This window comes from Perissodus microlepis, chromosome 5, assembly GCF_051167445.1.
Source record: "Perissodus microlepis isolate ML-2025 ecotype Zambia chromosome 5, ASM5116744v1, whole genome shotgun sequence".
Lineage (NCBI taxonomy): Eukaryota > Metazoa > Chordata > Actinopteri > Cichliformes > Cichlidae > Perissodus > Perissodus microlepis.
In genome coordinates, this window is record NC_140465.1 from 4,489,715 (window position 1) to 4,516,052 (window position 26,338).

Genomic DNA, 26,338 nt, shown 5'->3' on the forward strand with positions numbered 1-26,338 from the left:
GAGTTTTCTTCCTGTCAAAAGGGAGTTTTTTTTCTTCCCACCAGCACTGCTCATATTCAGTCATCTGATTGTTTGGGTTTTCTCACTGTTAATGTACGGCATTTTCTTTGCAGTTATATAGTGCCTTGATGTGACTGTTAATGTGAATTAAAGCAATAAAAAATGTTTCAAATATATATACTCACATACATTTAGTATATTTCACACAAATCTTACGTAAAAATGAAGAGCTCAAGAGATGCTGTGTTTAACTTAGTCACAGATACATTTAAAAGTAACATGTAATTGTTTTCACTTTCATGGTGCAAATTGGCTGCTCTTTAGCCTGTTGGATGGGATGCTGTCACATTGATATTTTAGTTTAAGGATATTTTTTATTTCTCAATAGAAATCCACTAAAACCAGTCGTGTTTTCAACTGCAGTTACAAAATAATTTTTCAGAGGTCTTTAATACTAGCAAAGCAGGTAGAAATTCAACTAGCAGCTTTGCTAATCTAAAAGATCCCAGATCAGCTGCCTGACAGTGATGTAATCAATCACAGTTGCATAACAAAATAATCAGCGCCAGCAGGAAAGTCCCTCAGCTCATGCAGTCAAGCATATAATAACTAGAAAGTGATAACTGTTCATCACACTTCATGTTCTGGACTCATTTGACTAAAACAACAAATGTGAAAAAACACCAACAGCTCTGATGAAGTTTAAGTTGCGCAGACATTCAGGACTCAAGCTAGTGCAGCGACAATTAAAAACAGTAAAAGCCATTGTGTTAAAAACAGTCGCAACATCATTGTTGCAGTCACACACAGACAAACGTTCCTTTATTGTGTATTTATGGACAGTTTGCACATTAATGATTTATCATTAGCAACAAGAATGACTCATTGACTGTAATAAAACCTCTCTGATTTGTATTATTTGGAAAACAAATGAGCATGAATAAATAATGAAAGGTGAATAAATCCGGTTGTTATCATTTTTTTCTTCCTTCCAGTGACTGAACTTGCTGTATACATTATAAATCAAGTCATCTAGCAAAAACATATCCTAACTTTATAAAATATGGGTTTTCAGTCCAGTATCTTCAAAAGCATCCTAAAGAAAAAATAAACCAGTAGTGAAATGCCACTATAATACATATTCATGAAATATCATGAGGTTCTTCTAATAAAAACTGACATCAACCATCTAGAGGAAAAACCTACCAAGGTGCACAAGAAAAGACATTCTCCTGATGGCTCGGGGGGAGGGGGGTACAAATTAGGACTGATTATGTACTTTTTCATAGTGTCTCGAAATAAACATTCTACTTACATGTTCTTCTTAACCTTTCCCTCAAACACTGAGGTAAACAGTGTGATCACATTTGATCAGAAGCAACACTTTATTTTACAGTCTGCGTAGCTTATGTGTATTATATCCCATTATTGAAAGACAGAACGCTGGGATACAGATTTATCGCACTGAATAGTGTCAGTGCTCAATCCCAGGAGTAAGTTTCACTGAACTAAACACGCTTTGTAGCATTTTGTTTATAAACTGCCAAAATAGTATGAGGGCTTCCAGTTGTAACACACCCAGTAAAATATTATTCAGAAGATACAGAATCTGCAATTTCCACCCTAATATTTCATTTCAATTGCAAGCTATAGTAACTTATTACTGGAATACTAGTTAAGGGATTATTTAAGTACAAAATATAAAAATGTACAGTATGCTTAGTAATTTTCATTGTCATTTATGGGGAACTTTGAGATCGACCTGATCAGGACTACAAACATTTGTTGTGTGTAATGGTGGTAACAACATGGAGTAGATTTAGCTAACATTGGGACACTGACACCCATATTCAGGAAACAGGTGTTCTCTTATGTGAAAACAGAAATCGGCAAATATATAAATTTGTGCTACATTGATATTTATTTCACAAATGCATGTAACTTATTTTGTATTTTGTAGATTTTTTTTCTTGCTAACAGATAAATATCTGCTTAGCACTCTCCTTCATTAAACATAGCTTAACAGCTCTTTGAACTGGCAATAAAATACAAATTTATTTTTTAAAAATGAAAAGGAACAATGTCTCTATAGTGTAGTGGTTTAAATGTTTACCTAAAAAGCAAAAATTCACTGGTCCCGGGAGGATGCTCTTTGGGTTTTTTTCAGAAAGTGTATCTGGTATAAAACCTCTGCCAAATCAAACATGGAATTCTCCACTATGGTAATCACTCGTGAATAAGGAAGCAGCCTAAAATAGTTTTACTGTGTACGATTTAATGGTGAGGTAGCACATTGCAGCTGACTCCTTTGCTGTTCTACAGGTGGAAGCCTCACTTCAATGCAAAAAGCCAGAGTTAGGTTTATCCATTCATGGCCTTGTAACTTGGCAGGCCATGTGAAAGATAACCCTTCCACCTATATAAATAAGAAGAAGTGGTCTAAAACTGACACATTTTTTAAAATAACTGCTGTATTATAAAGTTGTAACCTCTGGGAAATTAAATTTGAAGTCACTGTGAAGTCGGAAAAAATTGGATCTCTCTAATATCTCAGGAAGAACGTTGAATTCCCAGCTTTAGGACAGCTAAAAGTAAATTTACAGCCTGGTGCTTTTATGACGGCTTCTCCTGTCATAATGTGTTAATCTGGATACTGATGTTAGAGGCATAGCCACTTTGATTTACAGGTGTACTGTCAGTACACTCGTAAATCCTCACCTCCTCTAATTTTTTTCATTGAACTGGACTTCTTGGCCATGTTTGTGCTGTCGATGCCCTTTGTAGCATTTTATTTTATTTGGTAAATAATATGGCCTGCTGTGGTTTACATCCTGCCTAAGAAATTTGTACTCCAGTTTTGTTGAGGGAACTTCTAGTATTTTATTAGTCTGCTACTATTTTATTAGATACTGTGGGTTGCAAGAATAGACTCTCTGAATGCAACTCGCCTACCAAGCTTAATACCCTTAACCTCTATTTAACCACACAACCCTTTATGTAAATGTTCTAATTTCTGGCTCCAAAAGCAACACGGCAAAATGCAAATTTTGAGGCATCAAAATGTTCAGAAACCAATGAGTGTCATGTATCATTTATATACAACATGTGCTTACAGGCCACTAATGAAATCCTAGGTTTAAAACCTCTATTTCAGTTCCGCCTATAGACTCCAGTAAATTTGACACACTGATCCATTCAAGCAACAATAAAACATAGTTTTGTTTCAGGAAATATTTGCTTTGATATCCTACAACATATGTTGTAGGAAAAGTACAATAAGATGAAAACAGACTTTAAAACCATTGGCATGAAAACAGTTCGACGCTTACTAGCTTGATCTCACAACTTAAGAAGTAAGATCAATTCATCAACCTGCTGTTCTCAAGGTCATTACAAACTAAACGGATTCATCTTGCGTCACATTTACACCTGATTTGAAATGAATTTCAGATGACAGTGCACTTGGAATAAATATTCCCAAATATACTTAAAATACATCCGATTTATAGCATTTACCACAACATAAAAATGGCCAGCATTGCTTAATATTATGCACATGGAATAACAGTGCATAATATTTCAACATATTTCCTTTTCTGCTTTCTGACGCAGTGAAGAAAAGACTGAAATAAATCTCATAAGCAATGTATTTACTGTATAACCCCAATAAATGTTAGATATCTCTTCTACTTCTTGGGTTTATTAATGTTTTACTTCATTATTTCCTTATTATTCTTTAAAACAGCTAACTCTTGAAAGGACTGGAGGGAGATCTAGTTGCAGTTGTAGTTGTGGCTGCAAAGAGATCTGTGACACAACTGCAAGACCTCTACAACACAGAGAGATTGTAGAATAAAGTGCACTGTAACTGAATCACACACATCTTCCGAGTACAATAGTTGTGCGCCGTGCAGCTTCAGACTGGGCAGAGGGCTCTTGGGCTCTCCTGGGGTCATTCATCAAGGTTGGACGGTGGAGAAATGTGCCTGTTGTTGGTATTAATAGCCCGGGGTGAAATAGGTCCTCTCCACTGCGGAGGCGATCTGGCAACTCGGGTGAGCCCTATTTCACTTTCCTCAACTTTTATTTTGTCCCGGCTCAAGCTTCATTGTGGACCTCATTCTTTTCAAGCTTCTCAAGCGCCATCGAAACATTTAAACCCCCCACCCCCACTTACTACATCACTCCATCTACTCTTGCTATTGCCTGGTTCCGCAAATCATATTTCTCTGATAAATGATTGATAAATTATTTTCTCTTTGTAGAATACAATAAAATCATTTGTGCTAATTAAGGCAGTCTTTTCATTTACAAACAAGACATTTAAACTCAGAAAATTTAATTGGGTTGGGAAAAAAACAAAATAAAAGGTTGGACTTTTCCCAAAGAAGTCATTATTTACTTGTTCTGTCAGTAAAACCTTTCACATTTTGTTCTTTAATCTCTTGAAGAAAAGTCTTGGAAAGTTCCCAACATCTCCCAGTTTTCTGATCCTTTTATTTCCAGTGGAGTCCCTCGTGACCTTTTAGAAGCCTGGGTTTCCAGATTTCAGCAGAGAAACCACGGCATTGGAATTATACGTGCACCGACGGCACACTCTTGTTGAGGACTTGCGCCCTCATCAGCTGGACGCTGGTCATGATCTTCTTCTGATGGCCCATTAATGTCACCCCGAGCCTCTGGATATCCCTATATGGCACACACACAAACACAAATCAGATTTGAAGATTTATGAAAGTTGGACTCTACAGGCCCCAGTTAGTGTGTTAAAGTTTATGACATGTGATCAGGAAAACAACTGAACAACTACAGCTTGTTTAGAAGGTTTTCCAAGACGAAGCATCTTCTCTCTAAAATGAACATGGCAGCACAGCTTGGTTTTGAAATCTGACAAACCACCAACAACCTGTTTAATCATAATACATAGCGCCATATTTGGTAAAACAAATCACATTATCACAAACATCTCATAGCATCTGTCACATACTGTGATGGAGGGCAGAGGATTTTGGCTTATTCACAGGACCTGGGCATCTTGCAGGTAATTACAAACCTTTGTAATGGAAGTAAACACATAATCATAACTGTAATGTGATTACTGAATTTAGCACAATAACATGTAACACGCAACATAGAGTGTTAAGTGTCAAGACTGTGAGTCTGGAAAGCAACTGTATAAATGAGTTGGCTTTTATACAGAGGAAAAAATGAAAGACACATGTGTCATTAAATATCTCACTAGCATTACTGCGCCGCTGTTAGGACATGGGAAGATCTGAGTATAATTGTAACTGATTATTCCATTAATTTAATAGGCTGCTTTAATGCAGGTATCAGTGTTTGAAAAATTTTCCTCTGTTTGTTCAGTTGCTGCCTGCTGAAGTGAAACAGTGTAAGAGTAATTAAGATGGTAAGGAGGCTGACTTGTACATTTTATATATGGTCAAAAAGTACAATGCCCAGGTGTTCTGTTTTAGGAATATATTTCTATGTTATGGATTTAAAAAATAATAGCATTTATTTCCTTGTATAAGTAACACAACCAAGTTTCTCCTAAGACTTTAATGATTGTATTGGTGCTCGTCAGTAAAGGACAAAGGCTTTAGATGATTTCTGAAAACTACACACATTCTTACTTCCTACAGACCAAGGTAACGGTTTGTGGATTCATACCAGCAGTTTACTTTCAACAGAATCCCAATCAACAAAATTTGGATATTAAAATTAAATAAAAAAAGATATGACATTACAAAGTAGTTTATATAGAGTTTTTTTACATTCTTCTTGTTTACACAACAGTTTATAATTTATCTATCCATCCATCCATCCATCTAAAAAAAAAAAAATACCCTCTTGCCCCTGTGGGCAGTCTTTATCCTTCAAACTTGGGTTCTCTACCAGCCTCTATGGATCTTGTGCCCAGAGGTTGTTCTTGTGCTGCCATGTTTAGTGCATGATCTGTGCTGTCTTTTAGTCCAGCTTTGTCCAGCCACTGGTAGGATTCCTGGATGTCAGCCGCTTCCTCTGTCTGCCGGTGGTACATACCGTGCAGGGGCCTGTCCTTCCATGATGGTTCCTCCTCTTTCTCCTCATTCTTGAGTTTCTGCTGCCCGAGGTATTCACTGAGCATGCGGTCAGTTGGGGCCATCTTCCTGGTGTACTCATGAATGTTGGTTGTCTCATCCTGGATTGTGGTGCTGACACTCATTAGTCCCTGGCCTCCTTCCTTCCGCTTAGCGTACAGTCTCAGGGTGCTGGACTTGGGGTGAATCCTTGCCTGATCCTCTGGAGGTACTTCGTTGGTTGCAGCTTTCCTAGCGGCCTCTTCATGCAAATATTATAACGCCTCATACTTGAGATGGCCTTTTTTTGGATATACACTAATGGACTCACTCAAGAAATTGGTGTGAGAGAGTCTGAGTGATTTAGTTTCATATTATAGGAAAGCTGTGCTAATATAGTTTGATGCTAGCCGAAGGACAGGATTGAAGGCTGGGTGGCATAAGTTCCTGACCCCTGGGTCAGATTTGAAAAGCATTGTGGGAGGTTTTAATATGTGTTCGACTGAGCTCAGAGGCTCATGGGACAGAAGAATGGAGATGATAATCAATAAGTGTTATAATATAATATATTACCTCTTTTCTGTGCACAAGCTATGCCATTCTATGTCCTGTCAAGCAGTTTAAGGTCTGTGTGAGGTGATTTTCTCTCACATTAGCTGGCAGAGATTGTAGAGCACCTACACTACTACTACTACTACAACTACTACTACTACCACTACTACTACTAATAATACATTTTATTTGAGGGCGCCTTTCAAAAACTCAAGGTCATCTTACAAAAGAACAACATTAATAAAAAGAAGCAATAGTCATAAAATACATAAAATAAGTTAAAATTGCAAAGCAGAACTTGACAACAGGTAAAATCAGCACTAAAGCTGATTTTACTACATCTAACAGCTCACTACTGCCTCTGAGCTGCTGAGACTTCCCCAGGAAGCGCTTACCCTTGGTTCATGCTTATGACGTGACCCAGAGTGTGGTACCCCCCAGCTGCAAAGTGTTCCTTGTAGCGGCTCATCTTTATGGTGTCCAGCCACTCGTCTACTGAGTTACAGCTGCTGAAGTCAGGGATAGCTCTCTCCATCAGTGTAGGACTGTTTAAACTGCAGCAAATAAAGACAGATGGCAGTGGATCAGAAGTAAAAGAGACAGGAAGATGTATCGGAAGACAAAAAGATTAGTTGAAGGCAGCTTGAAAAGGAGAGGAGTCAAAAAGTGAGCAAGAGGGAGAATCCTGAGGGAAAAGGGGCTTTTGAAATGCACGAGTATGTGAGACAGGAAATCGACAGCAGTTAAAATGATTGAGAAGAGGTGGTGACCGTGGTTGCAGGATGGCTGCTTTGGGTAGATTAACACAGGGAGAAATGTTTAACACTCCTCCTGCTTCTCTGCCGCTTAATATTCCTACTGTTTCTCTCACCTCACAGTGTCATGCACCATTGACTCTATAGGACCTGAGATCTGAACTGAGCAATTTACACAGGTCTAGCTTTAGCCTTTAACCTGCTCCCAGATTCACTATGGATCAATGTCAATATCACAGCGAGGCTTTTACTTAATGCACAGCGCGTCTATCAGAGATGAGCTTATTGGAAAATGAACATGACCGCTCGCTTCATCTGCCAGACAACTTTGAGGGAAACTTTAGGCTGCAACTTTATCCCACCGCGCCCATGCTTGATAGCAGCGGGATGAGATTGGATTCACTCTGCTTCCCACACCAGGATGGTTACTTAGTAGCTTAACAGTCAGTCACCATATATTGTCCTGGAGATCATCTTCTCAGGCCCACGCAGGTGGTGTCTTGCTTTGATTTGCAGTTTAATCCGCTAATCACATGAACCAATATTTGATTAAATTTTGGCGAGCTGTCTTGCCAAATTAAATCAAAAAGACTCCTCGGCATGTGACATAATGCACTCATGTTGTGCTGCTGCAAATATGGATTTATTCCGTTGCCCACCTACCTGCAGAGTGTGTCCATAGACTTCAGGTTCTCTGGGTTGCGGATTAGCTTGTCAAGAACGGTGACTATCTGGCAAAAACGGGGCCTCTCGTTGCGATCCTTCTGCCAGCAATCCAGCATGAGTGTGTGTAGAGCAGCAGGACAGCCCATAGGAGCAGGCAGCCTGTAGCCCTCCTCAACAGATTTGATCACCTGTACATGTCCAGCAGAATATGCATAAGGCCACAATATGTAGCATAAAAATAAACATCACATTACCTCTGGTCGCTAAATGGTATTTAAATCAGCAAACACCACACACATCTCTGTTAGTGAGATTCCAGTATGGTCGCTCTCCATAGGACATCACCTCCCACATGACCACGCCATAACTCCACACATCACTGGAGGAGGAGAATTTCCTGTATGCGATGGCCTCTGGAGCTGTCCACCGGATTGGGATTTTTCCACCCTGCCAGGAAGACAAAAAAATTCAAGCAAGGATACAGAGGAGATTTGGAGAAAAAATGTAAGAAAGACCACATCCAGAGCTAAACGTTTCACTGCCATCGTGTCCACAGAGCCTGTGTCCTGTCCCAACCCTAACACATCCTGCTATTGCACGCACACGCACGCACACACACACACACACACACACACACACACACACACACACACACACACACACACACAGATGGATATCCTAAATAAGCTTCTTTCAGTGGGCTAAATAGATCAGAGTAAACTAACAAATGAAATGCTGAAATAGCTTAAAGTGTTGGGTAAATAGTTAAAATGGTCTAATAATACTAAATTGCTAAATACTATTTTTAATTGGTTGCCTAAAAGTAAAAGATAAAATGCATAAAAAGCTTATATATTAAATTGTTATAGTGGCAGTAAAAAAGTCGCTTAAAGTATTTAATGAGTCGCAGTAATGGATAAACATAAATACTAAATCAAGTCTTGGGCGAAAGTCTTGTGCCACCCTTCATCACTTTTTATTTTGCTAGGAAAATGGAAAATAGTTTCAGCAATCTATTTTAAAAATGTGCAAACATAAAAGCACAGCCAGCGTTTCTACATTTCGAACAAACTTGAAATTCGATATTTGGTATGATGCACTTTTCCTCGTCCTCACAGCCTCAATTTGTTTAGGTACCCTTTCTAGCAATTTCTTTAAATACTCTTCAGGAATAGTTTTCCGGGATTCTTGAAGGTGCTTCCAAAAGCTTTTCCTTGGACCTGAGATCTGAACTCTGTCAAGATCTCTTACTGCTTCAGTCATGTTGAGGTTGAGGTTGAGGCTCTGGGGAGGCCAATCCATGACTGATAGTGTTACACTGTATATTTTTCTACTCAGGTATAATTTTACTGCATTGGCAGTACATTTTGTATCATTGTCATGCTAAAAATAAAAACAAAAAAGCAGTTCTATTCAGATGATACACAGCTTTATTCATTCATCAAGCTAGAATATACAAATCAATTAATGTCATTAAGGACAGGCAGTCCCTAATGACATAAAGGGCTCGATTACCTGTAAGTTCTTACTTCTAGATTCACGCAAAACTGAGTTTATTGTACTCTTGAAACTATTAGAAAGATGGTGTCTAATCATTTTAGATGACATTGCTCCTGTAACTCTGTCAGGAGTCTTGGAGCTATTTCTGATCAGGATATGTCCTTCAGCATGCACATTAAATAAAAATGCGTATAGCTAAAATGAGAAATTCCTGTCTCAGAGTGATGCTGAAAAACTAGGCTGGACTTATGTAATTCATTATTATCATTCACTCTAAAAGCTCCCTGAAAAGTCCTCAGTTAATCCAGAATGTTAGAGTGAGAGTACTAAATCTGCTAAATAATCTGGGGATAGAAAACAGGCAAATTTCTGTTAAATATGCCTGTTTTAACTGTTAAATTCAGAATTTAATTTAAAATCCTTCGCCTTGCATACAAAACCTTTAATAATTAGGCCCCATCATACCTTAAAAACATTATAGTACCTTATTATCCTAACAGAGCTCCAAGGTCTCAGACTGTTGGCCTACTTGTGGTCTTAAAGTTTTCAGAAGTAGTATGAGAGGCAGAGCCTTCAGCTGTCAGGCTCCTCTACTGTGGAACCTGCTTACAATTCAGATTTAGGAGTCAGAGACTCTTACTCAACTACAATAAATTGACTAAATAGCTTAAATGAATGGATAAAAAGCACCAGAATTTAGTTTCAGTTATTAGATAAATGGATAAATAGTTTACTAATCAATAAAGGGTTAAATTGATAAGCTAAAAGTAATTTGAAAAGCTTGCAGTAGTAGCTACATTGTGGCAAGAAGTAGTTAGCCTGAATGTTTTTGATAGTTCTCAGTAATGGATAAATTGTTTAAATATAGTCAATTTAATAGATAAGTAGGTAAACATGTCATTAAAGGATAAATCAGTATCATGGTTAGCTAAAACAACAGATGCATAGTTTCAGTCACTTGCAGTAGTAATTGGTATATTTTTGAAAATAGTTATTTAGCAGATCTATTTAAATAACGTGTGGTAAAGTATTAACAGTCCTACATAATGATCATCTGAAAACAGTTTACAGGAAAAAATGAAACAAATGGAAGTGGTTAAAATAGACTAGACTTATAGGGTTATGTAAGCTGGTGGTTTTTATCCGACAAGGCTTTGGGGGCTTTGTCTGAGAAAAGGATTGAGAACTGCTGCCCTAGATCACCAATAATGTATATTAAAACACACATGAAAGTTAGCTGTCATGTCATGAGTAACAGCTTTTGTGACCATTTTGAAGGAAAAAGTAGTGATGATGTGATTAGGGATTCTGCTAAGGGTTTCATTATAATATAGGAAGAAAACACAGATAGAGGCACACACAAGTAAAAGTGTCTATCTATAGCTAAAACTTTAATGGGAGGACAGCATTTAAATACTAAAGCTAGTTAAAGCTTGATCTGAAATGATATTTTAAAATCTTCGACTGTATTGTAGGATGTTAGTCAGATATCAAAAGTGAAAAGTAATGACATCAATAAAAGAGATTTAGCAACATAAAAAGAGCACAACATTTTAACCATGGAAGGAACCTCCATGGTTAAAAATTACTACTAAAGTAAAACAGATTCATAAATGAGCTACATGCCTGCTCACTGTTTAACAGCAAATGTTAATGAAAGAAGAAAATAACAGCACACACTAAAGGGCAACGATGTGTATGTGTATGTTCTCAGGACAAGAATAGACTTGCAAGTGTTAGCAAGTGAACTACTTGCATTGTACTTGATATTAAACTAGCACTTAATTAAGTTGACAAATGGATACATCACTTCCTAAACAAACAAATCACTCCCTGTGGGTAATTTTAAGCCTCTGAAGGTTACTCACCAAATATAGCCAATTACAGACACTCGATGTTCTGCTAAACATTTAAAACAGGCCAAAGTTTCCGTACTTTCAATTCCTTCAAAGTTACTTTGCTGCCACCTTTGACTCCATAGAAGAACTTTATACCTCCACAATTTCCAAGCAGTAATGTTTTAATCTTCAGCTACAATCAAGTGTTATTGTGACGCCATAATGTCCGTATATCACGATCCATAATCAGTTTCTCCTTCACACTGGGTGATGCTGTACATAATCACCTTGGTGTCTATAATCTGATTGCTGTGCTTTTACAGACTAATAGACAAATGGGTTGAAGCAGATTTGGATCTGAAAGCACTGGAATCTTTCACTTTTTTTTTTTAGTTTAGTTTAGTTTTTTTTATATATATATATATATATATATATATATATATATATATATATATATATATATGTGTAAAATAAACATTATTAAGTTAAATGCATATTCTATTGTTAAAAAAAGATAATTCCTAGTGATTAGTAATATTATGTTACATTATGTGTGTTAATATACAAATATTTTAATTATTATGTCATTCATTCATCTTAAATCATATGTCATTTTGTGTGGTACAGCAAAGTTAATAGGAGACAATATCGCACCCGCATGCATGTGTGTGTGTGTGTGAGTGTGTGAGTGTGTCGCTGCATTAATGCTTGCCTCAATGTGAAAACTCACACTGGTGGTGTATGCGGCGTCTGGGTCATCCTCGAGTACTCTGGATAGCCCAAAGTCAGACACCTTACACACCAGGTTGCTGTTGACCAGGACGTTGCGCGCGGCCAGGTCGCGGTGGATGTAGCCCAGGTCAGACAGGTAGGTCATGCCGGCTGCGATGCCACGCAGCAAGCCAACCAGCTGGATAATGGTAAACTGGCCATCGTGTCTCTGCAAGAAGGAACAAAAAAATTGAAAGATCAGGAAGGGAGTGGCAGGGAGGTAGAGTATTAAGGCTAGATCAAAAAAATAAAATAATGCGATGGCATAGCAGCTGAGAAGATAAGCAGTGATAATAGAAGAGATTTTAATCAAGATAGAGCAAAGAGTAAAGATAAGAGAATAAAACATGACAGGGATTTGCTTTAAGTAATAATCTGCTGTATTATCATATGAGCAAATACAGGAGCTGTTTGACATTGTCAATGTAATACAATGTTAAACCAACCTATACATGATGTTAAAGAAAACTTTCATATTTGCTCCTCTACACTATTCTCAACTCCTTGCAACAGCTCTCCATCACACTGTCAGTAATGTCACTGCACTCTGAAACATGCAAACACCAAACATCAACAGAAAAAATGCCTAACATCACAAGATAGGATTTTTTTTTCCATTTTAACAACCAAATTTTTCAAAAGATGTTAATGAGGGCACAAGATTCAGTGTTTTTAATGAGAATTAAGGTGAGTTTAAAGTGCTAAAAGTTCACCAGTTACTGGTTATGACTGGTAAAGTTAGTGCTAGGTTCATACCAACCCACTGTATGTAGTGTTTCCCTATATGGCATACTCAAATGGAAATCTTATCACAGAGGTGAGAGGCCAAAATGTGTGAGAGAGATGATCTGAAAGGCCACACGAGCAGTTTTTGAAGCTGCTTATCCAACGTGTCTAAACACAAATCTATTCCTAACCTACCTGTGGTGGTTCACTAGCCATCTGACAAATGTTAATAGGTGAAACATAGTGAAATTGACAAAACACCAGAAAACTAATGAAAGTTGTGAATCAAAGCTTCATGAATAGGTTGCTTCAAAATTAGATTTGAGTATAAATGAAAAACAAAGCCTTATTTTAATTTTCCATTTCTGTGTGTGTGTGCCAGGGGCAGTTTACAGCCGGGCACAAACCCATTTGCACAACCACGTTATGCGTTATTGGAGACATTTTAAAACAGAGTTTTGGCACTCGGTGAGTCCTGAACATAAATATATAGTGAAATTTCACAGCAGAGCAGATGGTGGTTGTCCAGTTTTTGCCCAAAAAAGACCAAGTCAATAACAGAAACTGGGTAAAATATGAGACAATTATAATGCTGCATTGATATATGCACGTAGTTACGGTTCACGATAAAGATTTATTTTCTTGGTTTACTGCATAGAAAAACTGAAGATGGAATTTGTTTCATGTTCATCACATTTTAAAAAACAGATCTCATTTTTTATGTGCCAGTGATCATTGAAAGGACAGCTATGGGTCTTTCCCCATCCAAGATAGGAATTTCACAATAACTGTCCCAGGCATTACCAAGATGGTTGCCAAAAGGCAACACTTTTCTTTAAAGTTTCATGAACATTTCAATAGTTGCTGAACATGATTGCTGTTTTGTGTTTGGTCTATTACCATATTATTTCTGATGCTACAGTGGGTTGAGTTCTTGGACATGCAGCTAGCATTTGAAAGTGAGTAGCACAAACCTCTCCACTAACGCATTAGGAGAAAATCAGAGGAAGGAAGACATTACACAAACTGTTAGCTGAACAACTCATCAACAGTCAGAAGTGCACTAAAACAGTTGAAATGAGATGGCATTAAAGGAAAAATGAGTATAGAGCTCTTTAACTGAGAGTTTAAATACCAACCCGGAGGAAGGAGTCCAGAGAACCATTCTCCATGTACTCTGTGATGATCATCACTGGTTTGCCTGGAAACACCAACCAAAAACTTTATGAGCTTATTTGGATATCAACTATTTATTTGTTTGTACACACTGTACATTAAGTGATGCATGTGCTGAATAAAAACAAATGCAATGTCTTAATTCTATTATTTAATGTGTTTACCTCTATTTTCTTAAAGGGATTCGATGACTCAAAAACCTATAATTTTCTGTCCTTCTCTCTTACTTGTCAGTGTCTAACTATACAGGTGGTTTCTTGGAAGAGTTTCTTGTCTTTAACAACACTGCATACTAATTCTAATTAAGTTGTGAGTCTGTAGTGCTTCCACACTAGACAACAATTTAATTAGACTCAAGGAAGGTCTGAATGCGACACTTCGCTGGTAGCTGCTTACTGTACCAATTTGTTCAAATAAATTGTGAAAAGTTGCTGACAGTTATATATACAACTTGGAAAAAATGCGAGAGAGATGTTGAATCCGTGATTATCTAGGAATGTTCTTCTAGTATTTCAAAGCTGCACATTGTACAACCCACCCACCCCCAAACTGGCTGTCTCCTCTACATTATTATCTACAATATCATTTATTAAATTACATGCTGTATGGAATTCCAGCACAATGTGAATCTTCTTCAACCAAAATGTTACATAACAGCTAAATTATACATCTAAATCTCAACAAAACCATATAAACCATAAAACCATATAATTCGATTTTTATTTCTCTAATCCATAGATTTCCAACTCATACCATTTCCGTTAAAGAGGCGCTAAAAGTCACCAAAATAGATAAAAGCCTTGTATTGAATCATTACTGCTTTGATTAGTATGATTCACATGGCAACAGGTTGTTTTTAATGCAGTGATGATCGTTGTATTTCTTGAATAACAATGCTAGAAAACATGCCCCATGGTTGTGGAACAGATACTACTCTTTTTCAGAAGGGTACGATTACTGCCTGCACCAAGCAAGGAAAACAACTAAGGGGATGAAAGGGTAGTGGTGAAACATCATGTGTGAGTAAGAAATCAAGAAAAATATCACATGTTCCTGATTGGAAATCAGTGAAATATTTGATGAAATCAAATTGCAAAAAGATAAACCTAAGCTATGTTTCAGTAAGAGCATGTCCACCTGCACATTATGAAGAGAACTCCAGGAACCGGGACTAAGTAACTATTTAGCTTAAACAAAAACACTTAACAAGTAAAGTTACTAAAAAAAAAGCTTCACTTTGCTCGGGAGCAAAAAGATTGGATTGAGAAAAGGTCATGTGGTCTGATAAGTCCAGTTTTACGCTTTCAGGCAGTATTACCAGATAACTGATCTTTTTCTTCTGCCAAGGTTCAATGGACTCTGAGCCCACTGAGACAACATGATCACACATGAATTAACCACCACAGACTCTAGACCTTAGCCCCATTTAGAAAACTTGAGATTTGCCGGGGAAGAATTTATACAGTATTCCAATTTTCCCATCATCAATAGAAAATCTTGACACACAGTTAATGCAACTCTGGATGGAAATAACTGCATAAACTTAAGCTACAATTAATGTGTCCTGTCATTAAAAGTAAAGGTGATCCAATGAAACAGACTTTTCATTTGGCCTGGCAGTGTATATGCTGTTACAAAAGGGATGCCTACATCATAAATTGTGTGCAAAAGTCTTTAAATGCCCGAATTTCTTTATTTTCTTTAGGGAGTTAGACTTTCTTAGTAGTCTTGATCAATAGTTCTCCAGGCTTTCCAAACAGCTTCACAGTGTGTTCATCTGTTTATTTTGGTGTTTGAATTGATTAAAATATTTAAATATGATGGTACTATGAGATTTAAGGATATACAATGAAATAGAAACTAGAAGTACAATTTTAGCCTTTAAACTATACCTACAGTGTATTCACAGCCTTTGTCCAAAACCTTGTTGAAGCATCAATTACAGCCACAACGTTTTGTGAATATTCTTGAGTGTCCCGCGCAGAGTCCAGACTTGGACCCAATTGAACATCTCTGGAGGGATCTGAAAATGGCTGTGCACTAACACGCTCCATCCAACCTGGTGGAGCTTAAGAAATTCTGTAAAGAATAATGGGAGAAACTGGCAAAAATAAGTGTGCCAAGCTTGTAACATCATACTTAGAGTGGTTTCAAAGCCACTCCTTTGTTATGTTGGCTATGTGGTCAGGGTCACTGTCCTGTTGGAGATGAACCTTCTCCAAAGTCAGAGGTCCAGAGCACTCTGGAATAAGTTGTCTTTAAGGATATCTCTGTGCATTGCTCCATTCATCTTTCCTTCAACCTAGTAGTCCCACAGTTCTGGCTGCCCAAAAACATCCTCACATCATGATACTGCCACCACCATGCTTCACTGTAGGGATGGTATTGACCGAGTGATGAATGTCTGGTTTCCTCCAGACATGATGCTTGGCATTCAGGCCAAAGAGTTCAATCTTTGTTTCATCAGACCAGAGAATTTTGTTTCTCATGGTCTGAGTGTCCTTCTGGTGTTTTTTGGTAAACTCCAGGAGGAGTGTCATGTGCTTTTAACTGAGGAGTAGCTTCTGTTCAGCCACTCAACCATACAGACCTGATTGCAGAAATGGTTGTCAGATTGACCACCGGGTTCTTGGTAACCTTCCTGACTAAGGCCTTTCTACTCTGAAAGCTCAGATTGGCCAAGTTCACTGGAAACTTTATTTATTTAATTAATCACTAGACAAAATTGACTTTATGTACATGTGTGATCAGAGAAGCTGCAGTGCTTCGTCAAACTGTTTTTAGAGGTGTGGTAAGGCTGATATTAATACTTAATTTGGAAGACCACAAACAGTCACTTTCTCATTTTTTGATAAATCTAACGGGATAATTAGAATTCAAACTGGTGCTTGCACTGTTTGAATGTGCCCGACAAAACTACAACTGTGAAGTAATTCTGCATTAAACATTTTTGCTAGACAAAATATTAGTTGCTAGCTGCAAGCCTGGTTCTGTGAGTATGTGTAGCTCCCAGGCTTTCTTCGTTGGTTATTTGGATTGGTCCGATGCGTGGCCAGAGCCTCAGCAGATAAAAGTCTGGCTCTGCCTCTGTTTCCAATTAGCCAAAAAAGTTAAAAAAATAAAATAAAATCATTGAATCCCCAAAGACTTGTGTTGTTTGCTTTTACACTTGTCTGCTGATGTGCCAGGACTGCTCTGCTATTAAGATTTAAACAGAGCTGTTAATGTTGGACTTGGAATGTGAGCTATGAAAATGGGAAAAACAAAAATACTGAACTGTTTAACTATACACTATCATCATTTAGTAGTAATATGCATGTTGTGGTCTGCATAGCTACAATGAGGAGTTACTTTTTTTTTTTTAAAAGAGTACATCAAGCTAGGAAACTGCATAGGGCATCGGGATTTAATGAAGTACTGTAAATCAAGTATTAGAGTGAATAAACACATCCTTTGTAATAGTGTTTGCCCATCTGGAAGGGTACCCCAGCCCAGCTAGCATGCTATAGCTGATAATGTTGACAACACGTGTGCTGCCAAAACATTTCAGGCAGGCCTCCTTCTCTAGAGTTTCTGTGCCACAATTGCAAGTATAGTGGAATAAGCAGTTCAGGATTAATACAGGTCTTGCCATACCTGTGTCTGAAAGCAAATAGTTTTGAAAATGATCTATTTTTTTTTCACAATGATATATTGTAGTTGATGGAGCATACTGTGGGTTACTACTCCCTCTAAACGGATGACATTGGGGTGGTCGAACTGGGCCATTATTGAAGCCTCGGCCAGGAAGTCTCTCTTCTGCTTTTCTGTGTATCCTGCCTTCAGGGTCTTTAGAGCCACTGGGATGTCTCGTTTTCCCGGGAGCCTCATACGTCCGTAGCAAACCTCCCCAAACTCCCCTGAAAACATGGCAGAGGAACACAGTAATGCAGCACATCAAACATATTCAGCCTTTAAATCTGTTCCACAATAGTAAATATTCGTTGTGCTTCCCTGCACCCTCCACCCACGCCTAAGCCATTTGTGTGAATGAGAACATGTCATTTAATTTGCCAGGGTAGATAAGAGAAAACAACCCACTTACAAACTATCTGTTCACATATATGTGCAAAAGCTGCCATGAGCTAATTAGCCATCCATTCTTATCTTTAGCTCAACAGAACTTTAAACTGGTGGTTGCACTGTTTGAATGTGTCTGTGTCATACATTTCTATTTGTCTCTCTGGCTGCAGCAGTCATATATAGCACAGTGAATTGTGAGGCTGACACAGTGTTAGTATTCTCTTCCTGTCTGAGGAGCTTTGATTGACAGCCCCACGCAACGCTCTGATTCCACTTTGCTATCCTCCTCTCTGCTGCACACCACAGCCTTTACACCGGCCAATGATTTTAAGTTAGCATAGCCAATGATTCTCACTATGTGTGTGTGTGTGTGTGTGTGTGTGTGTGTGTGTGTGTTTTCTGTGTGTGTGAGCACACACAAGTTCATGGTTTTACCTGAACCAATGATTTTCTCTATTTTGATCCTGGAAGCTTCAATTTCTCTGGCAAACTCGTGGACCGCCTGGCAGGGGTCCTCGTACGTGTGTGGGTCGATATAGAACCTCGCATCGGGGAATGACACTAAGATAAACAACATTAGCATTTGGTCACATATTGGAGAATGAGAGCAACATCGCATCTGAGCCCCGTCACCGGTGTGTGCAGGGAAAACCTGATGAAAGAGGAGAGAAATGACACGGAAAAAAGAGCAGACAGAGGGAGTGGAAGAATACACAGCATGCAGGGGCCAAGGAGTGTATTCTCCTGTAATCACTCAGCCTGATGAAAATTGTTTGCTCTGAGGATGAACTTTATTAAACAGGGATGAAAATGCGACTTTGTCAAAGAATGCCATCTAATCTATTATTAGTAATAATTGAGAAATGGGCCAAACATACCGTGACCATTCTGGTAATGCATCTTCTCCTCGTCGGAGTCCTGGAAGGCTTTGCTATAGCCACAGTGTCTATACAAAGCACACACATACACACACACGCACGCACGCACGGCCACAAAAACACACACACATGCCCATACATATAAACATACAGAGGGATGAATACAGGACAATAGTGGAAAACACTTTCAAACTCTAAGTATAGTTGAAAATTAATAAATCAATATTTGCTCATAATTAATCACTAAGTTTAACAAAGCTATTCATCACTTACTGACACTTAGTCATTTATTAACAACAAGCAGTGAGACTTTACGGTGTTACTGGCAACCAGTCAAGGGTAGACTGGTTGAGGTGGTCTAGGTGTTTTTTGTTATAGCTGCAGAATAAAATGCAATGTAGAAAAAAGGGGACTTTTCTTATAGTCTCATACATTATATATACATCATTTGGCATGTTTTCTGTTAAAAGCTTTTCCACACAGGGGTTCCAATTACCCTACCCCTAACTCTAGACTGGTTGTTGGTGAATTGGAGGATGATAAAAGGTTAAATAGCAAAATTCCTTTCTGTTAGTTTGGCGAGGTGAGGTATCATTTTTATAATAGCAAACCTTTTTCTATGGGCATGTCCACATAATTAAAACTCAATATTATTAGAATCAATATTCATATTGACAAGGCAAAGCAAAGACATCCCAGGAGTACATTTAAGGGCGAAAAGGAAAATGACTTCTTTACTCATACACATTCAAATGTTGCCACTGTAGCTTTAGGGCATGTGTTTTTTGATGTTACGTCTACACTGATGCACTGCAGGGTATTTCATTTCCTGCTTACATGTAAAAATATCCTAGTTTACTATTTTGATAAAGATGTATAATAAATCAGTGACTGACAACCTACCCAGAGTGCAACAAAGTGATTATGGTGCTTATTAGCATAGACTGTATATATAAGATGGATTTTACCATTGGTACCCATTTACCAACCTACATGTATTCTTTGGTATATGTATACCATGTACCTAATGTTAGTAAAGTTCTGTTTTAGAGCCTTGAGCTGAGAGGTTTCCCTGTCATCACCTTGGTGTTTTAAAACAGGATGATCGATCAGACTGTAAAACTGAGGGGCACTGCACCCATGTTATAAGTAAATCTTGGTTTATTCTCATTTCTGACTCTAATTTGGACCATAGTTTACAAGATGTTGTGTTCAATATGCCCTCAAACTAGTGACTGAACCCATAAAGTCATCAGGAAATTATCACAGAACAAGAGGGAATTTCACCTCAAATTACTCTTAAAAATTATTTTTGCACATGCAGGACTCACCCCCTGCAGGTCATTAGGAAAAAAAGAAGGTGGTAAATATGTAGGTCTAGAGATCTAGAGCCTGGTATGTCCGCTAAATACTGACCATCAGCTAAAAAAGTGAGATGAGTGACAAATGAGATGCATACTAGCATTAGCATTACTGCTAGCATTAGCTAGGCTACTTTGTTTTATTTTCTTAGATATATATTGCATTAAAATTTTAATCAGTATAATAGATATATTATATCTATTAATATTTTGCAACACTGTTTAATGCAGTTTACTTTCTTTGTAAAAACTAAACCTTTCCCTTGTGGTTTATTGCCTTGTAGTTAAATATTTTCATGAGTAAAGTGGCCATCCCCCTAAACTCAAATACCAACTCTTCTTTTATCTTTTTCTTTTGTCTCAGTGGCATATGCTAAAAACTCTCCAGTCACGACAGCAGGATCTTGTCTGGAGTCCTCTAACTCATTATATTTTTTCCCACTTTTTCTATTGGCAATGAAAAACCTAATATGCACTGAAGTGTAAATTAATTAAGGGCAATGAAATTAATTATTTGGTACAGTTCTACAGAGATGTAACTACAAGACATCAAAAGGGAGGGGTAGGGGGGTGGGATAAGTATGAATATTTGGCTTGCAAGCTACTGGACATGAATCAACATAATTAAAACCACTATGAGGTGGAAATTACAAGTTAGGAAATTAGCTAAATAAGACAGCAAGGGCTAAGGAATATTAGCCTTCAAAACTTTCCTTTATACATTATACTTAAGCTTGAAAATATAGCATGCAGACTACTTGTGCATCCAGCATTACAAACATTTTAACGTCATAAGGGGTACTAAAAGGTACTAATGGTACTTCTCAAACACAGGCTTAAACAAGATCCTTTCCCACATTTTTAGGTGGCAACAGCTGAGAGAAATACAGTGCACACGAGAGATTTGATCAAAAGAAACTACACAAAGAGGCATGGTCGTAAGAGTAGTGTAAGAAAGTGTTCCACACACAGCAGAGATGGGTAGTGTGGTAAAGTGTAGCCTTGCCGTTTCCTGCAGATGATGATGGCCAGAAGGGTGACCAGACCAGACACCAGGGCCATGCAGATCCAGATGATGGTCATGGTGTTGTAACGCAAAGGAACTGCAGAGACACACAAACACAGTGTGTTAGCTGAGGGAACGCTGCCACAAATGCTCACAGTTTACACAAACACAGACACTGGTAAACACAGGTGGCAGGTAGAGTGTCATTGGTTAAACAAGATAAACAGAAATTTGGAGCTTTGTTAAATAGCCTCGCCATTTAATAATCACCTCCTGTTTGTCCATCACATTAGGTAGGAAATATCCAGCTAATGTGGTCAAATACCCAGAAAGACCGAATGTTGTCATAAAAGATTACATCTATATCTTTAAGTACACTGTCATACATAGATACGTAGATGTCTGAGTTGATCTGTATAATAAAACTAAACGTTTTGGTTCAGTGAACACTGAAGTACACAGTAAGTGTTAGAAGTGTGCACCAACTATCAGATGAGCTTAGTAGCAGTGAATGTGGGAACAAGAAAGACAGAGGTTTTATAGAGTGAAAAGAAATATTGAAACCAATTAGATCAAAATTTGAGGCTAGTGAACAATATAGTCTCCAAGCCAACAAATGCAAATATCCGAGGTGTGAAGATCCCTGCGACACAATGTGGTTTTTGTGATCTCTCATAATATAAATAATTGAGCTTGTGGGTCTTGCATAGTATCTTCGCTGTCCCTAGGACTGATCTCTTCTGGACAGATATCTTGGATGTTTTTCCTGGGATCTGCTGGAGCCCATCGCCTAGCTTCAGAGTCACTGCACCAAGTGCTCCGATTACAACTGGGACCAATGTTATCTTCACCCGCCACATCTTCTTGAGCTCTTCTCTGAGCCCTTGGTACTTCTCCAGCTTCCCATGTTCCTTCTTCGGGATGTTGCTGTCGTTTGGTATCGCTACGTCTATCACTCTGCTTGTCCACCACTACTATATCTGGTTGGTTAACCATCACCAGTTTGTCAGTCTATATCTGGAAATCAAACAGGAACAGTCATTCTCAACCACCCTAGGGGGCGGCTCCCATTTTGACCTTCCAAGCCTTCCGGCCATACTCAGGACAGATTTTTCTGTATACTATGCCAGCCACGTGTTGATGGCGTTCCATGTATGCCCTGCCAGCTAGCGTCTTGCACCCTACTGTTATGTGCTGGATTGTCTCAGGGGCATCTTTACACTGCCTGCACCTGGGGTCTTGCTTGGTGTGATAGACCCCAGCCTCTATGGATCTTATGCTCAGAGCTTGTTCCTGTGCTACCATGATTAGTGCCTCTGTGCTGTCTTTCAGTTCAGTTTTGTCCAGCCACTGGTAGGATTTCTGGATGTCGATCATCCAGATCTGCCGGGACAAAAAACCATGCAAGGGCCTGTCCTTTCATTAGGGTTTCTCCTCTTGCTCTGCTTTCTCAGGCTTCTGCTGCCTGAAGTATTCACTGAGCATGCGGCCGTTTGGAGCCATCATCCTAATGTACTCCTGGATGTTCTATGTCTTATACAGGACAGTGGTTCTGACACTCATTAGTTCCCAGCCTCCTTCCTTCTGCTTAGTGTACAATCTCAGGGTGGTGGATTTGGGCAAAAACCCTACATGCATGGTTAGGCGCTTACTTTTCTTGATGTTAGTGGCTTCTGTCTCCTCCTTTGGCCAGCTTATTATCCCAGCAGGATACCTGATCACAGGCAGGTCTTGCAGTCTTAGGCGACTGCTCAGTCTACCAGTAGCTGGTGTTTTACTCCTTTGATAGTCCTGTGTAACAAACCCACAGCAGACCCGCGTGCACATTCATGCTTTGCAGCATTCTTTATTCAAACGCAAACACACACAGCGCTGCAGCTCTCTCCTGCTGCCAGCTCAACATTACCAACACCACCACCAACACCACAGGACCCAGTGCAATATTTAAGTCGGCGGGGGTGATTGCGGATGCCATGCAGGTGCGTCCGCCTTCCCTGCACGGCACCGCAAGCCACGCCCTGCCACATACCCCCATCGCCCGACTGAGGCCGGGGAGCGATCCGGCCGAACCTACTCCCCCCACCGTGAGCGGGAGAGGGGATCAGCCCAGACCGTCTGCACCCCCGGGGGGGTGTCTGTTCTGGTGGCCGCCCACGCATCCAGCGGCGCCGGTGATGAGGTGGGTCTGGGGGTAGCCCACGTATCCAATTGCAGCCCCAGAGCTGGACCGGGGGACACCCGTGCGGCAAGCAGCGGCGCGGCATTGAGCCAGGGCTCATGGGCAGCTGGGCAGGCATCCAGCACGCTGGACCACACCACACGCCGGCCTCTGGTGGAGGTGAGGACACTCTGCTCAGCCCGCCGACCTCAGGCTTCTCCGCATCTCCCGGCTGGAGCGGCTCTCCGCGCTCCACCTCCACCCCTCCCGGCTGGAGCGGCTCGTGGCGCTGCACCTCCGCCCCTCCTGGCTGGAGCGGCTCGTCGCGCGCCAACTCCGCCCCTCCCGGCTGGAGCGGCCCGTCGCGCTGCACCTCTGCCCCTCCCGGCTGGAGCTGCCCGTCGCGCTGCACCTCCGCCCCTCCCAGCTGGCTCCCACGCGAGGGGTGGGACCGGGCGCTGTGGCAGGCTGCGTGCTGGCTGGTCGCACCCTTGGGGCCGGCACAGGCGCTGGAACGTTACGGACGTCGGCTACTCCCATGCATTCAAGGAATGCCGGTGTGGGTGTCGGCGGTGTCGGCCAGGACTGGATCTGAGCTGCCAGACTTGCGATCCTCTGCGCGCGGCGCTCAACCAGGTCCTCCAGCTCTTCCTGCCGGCGCCTCAACACTGCCGTCTCCTCCTGCTGTGCGGCCACCATCTCGGCCACCATTTGGGTCAGCTCCTTCCCCGGCTGGCCCAGTTGCGGGTCTGCTGTGTCCCCATCCTGGGTTACGGCACCACTGTAACAAACCCAAAGCAGACCCGCGTGCACATTCATGCTTTGCAGCATTCTTTATTCAAACACAAACACACACAGAGCTGCAGCTCTCTCCTGCTGCCAGCTCAACATTACCAACACCAACACCACAGGACCCAGTGCAATATTTAAGTCGGCGGGGGTGATTGTGGATGCCGTGCAGGGAAGGTGGACGCACCTGCACCTGCACGGCACTGCAAACCACGCCCCGCCACATCCTGATATTAGGGCTGCACGATTTTGCATAAAATGAGAATCACAATTTTTTTGCTTAGAATTGAGATCACGATTCTCTCACGATTTTCTTTTCCAATATAAATATTTACTGCACTTATTAACTGCACATCAACTTTGTAACAGTTGAGATAGAACATAAAAACAATAAATAAACATAAAAACAATAAATGTCTCACATTTTGTGTAATTCCGTTTCCACCGTTGCTCGACACGGCGTCTATAGAGCAGGTAGTGCAAAATTTGAAAAATAGTTGTGGGACGGCACTGTGTAGCGTTTGTCTAGGGTGTTGATAATTTTCCTAAATCCCTCGCTTTGCACAGTGTTGATGGGAGCCATATCTTTAGCCAGGTGATAAGTGATAGCCTCCGTAATTTCTTTGTGCCTGCGGGAGTTTGACGGGTATGGGGAAGCGCTGTATAAGGTTCCTGTTATTGATGTTTGAGTGGTTGACCGGGACGGATTTTCTCCCGTCACTTTCTTGGCCTTTACAGCTTCATCATCACTCATGTGCTCTCCGTTGTTTTTTCCCTGCCAGCTGGCTTCTGTATCACGTGGTATAAGGCTCCGCCCTTGTCATTTGCTGAGCAGGAAGAGTGAGCGCTTGTTGCATTGAGTTTTTCCTTTCCAGTCACCTTTCTCACTCACTATGTATTAATAGACCTCTCTGCATTGAATCATATCTGTTATTAACCTCTGTCTCTCTTCCACAGCATGTCTTTTATCCTGTCTTCCTTCTCTCACCCCAACCGGTCGCAGCAGATGGCCGCCCCTCCCTGAGCCTGGTTCTGCCGGAGGTTTCTTCCTGTTAAAAGGGAGTTTTTCCTTCCCACTGTCGCCAAAGTGCTTGCTCATAGGGGGTCATATGATTGTTGGGTTTTTCTCTGTATCTATGAAGCGCCTTGAGGCGACTTTTGTTGTGATTTGGCGCTATATAAATAAAATTGAATTGAATTGAATTGAATTGTTTTCATGCAGATTATGTCCCGGATCAAAATGCGGTACAATCGTCATCTTTTTTTCTTTTTTTAAAAAATCTTTGTCATTTGGAAATGAGATCGCACATAAGTATGAATTGAGATCACGATTTTCTAACGATTAATTGTGCAGCCCTACCTGATATTCCTGCCAATTCTTTTTGTACTGATGAACGGGTACATGGCTCAAAACATGAGTGTTTTGAGCATGGTATGAGCCCCAGCAGATAGAGGAAATGATTGACATCCAGAAATCCTACCAGTGTTTGGACAAAACTGGACTGAAAGACAGCACAGAGGCACTAATCATGGTAGCACAGGAACAAGCTCTGAGCACAAGATCCATAGAGGCTGGGGTCTGTCACGCCAGGCAAGACCCCAGGTGCAGGCTGTGTAAATTCTGTGGAGAACAGCTGGTTTATTCCCCTGCCTTCTATTTCTTCAAGCAGCTTTCCAAGGCTGTGAGTCTTTGCTTGGGAGTCCTCAGGTATGGGCAACAAGATCTGGGCAATCAATCTTATAGCAATGAGAATATAAAATATAGAAAGGAGACACAAAGCCACTGACATCAAGACAAGAAAGCTCCTCACCATGCATGGAAGGTTATAACCGAAATCCAGCACCTTGAGCCTGCATGCTAAGCGAAAGGAGGGAGGCTGAGGACTAGTGAGTATCAGAACCACTATACATGATGAGACAACAAAGAAACATGAGTGCATCAGGAAGATGGCCACAACTGACTGTGTGCATAATCAATGCCTTAGGCAGCAGAAACCCAAGGAAGAAAAAGATCAAGCAGAAGAACCATCATTGAAGG

General features: G+C 40.2%; 1 protein-coding gene across 4 annotated transcripts in view; it reads right to left on the reverse strand.

Moving 5' to 3' along the window:
* Positions 1 to 431: 431 nt before the first annotated feature.
* epha8 (eph receptor A8) overlaps positions 432 to 26,338 on the reverse strand; it is a 150,982-nt gene continuing 125,075 nt past the window's right edge. Inside the window, exons 11-20 of one of the 4 annotated variants that reach the window (XM_084927461.1) lie at positions 21,354 to 21,450; positions 18,987 to 19,054; positions 18,544 to 18,669; positions 17,760 to 17,945; positions 14,010 to 14,071; positions 12,104 to 12,313; positions 8,333 to 8,482; positions 8,033 to 8,223; positions 7,010 to 7,168; positions 432 to 4,689 (exon numbers count right to left, since the gene is read on the reverse strand). In XM_084927461.1, the coding sequence (XP_084783587.1) occupies positions 4,575 to 4,689; positions 7,010 to 7,168; positions 8,033 to 8,223; positions 8,333 to 8,482; positions 12,104 to 12,313; positions 14,010 to 14,071; positions 17,760 to 17,945; positions 18,544 to 18,669; positions 18,987 to 19,054; positions 21,354 to 21,450 (1,364 nt within the window). In that variant the 3' untranslated portion in view covers positions 432 to 4,574. Of the gene's footprint in view, positions 4,690 to 7,009; positions 7,169 to 8,032; positions 8,224 to 8,332; positions 8,483 to 12,085; positions 12,314 to 14,009; positions 14,072 to 17,759; positions 17,946 to 18,543; positions 18,670 to 18,986; positions 19,055 to 21,317; positions 21,451 to 26,338 lie in introns of all 4 variants that reach the window. The other 3 variants (XM_084927460.1, XM_084927459.1, XM_084927458.1) reach the window with 3 other exon arrangements.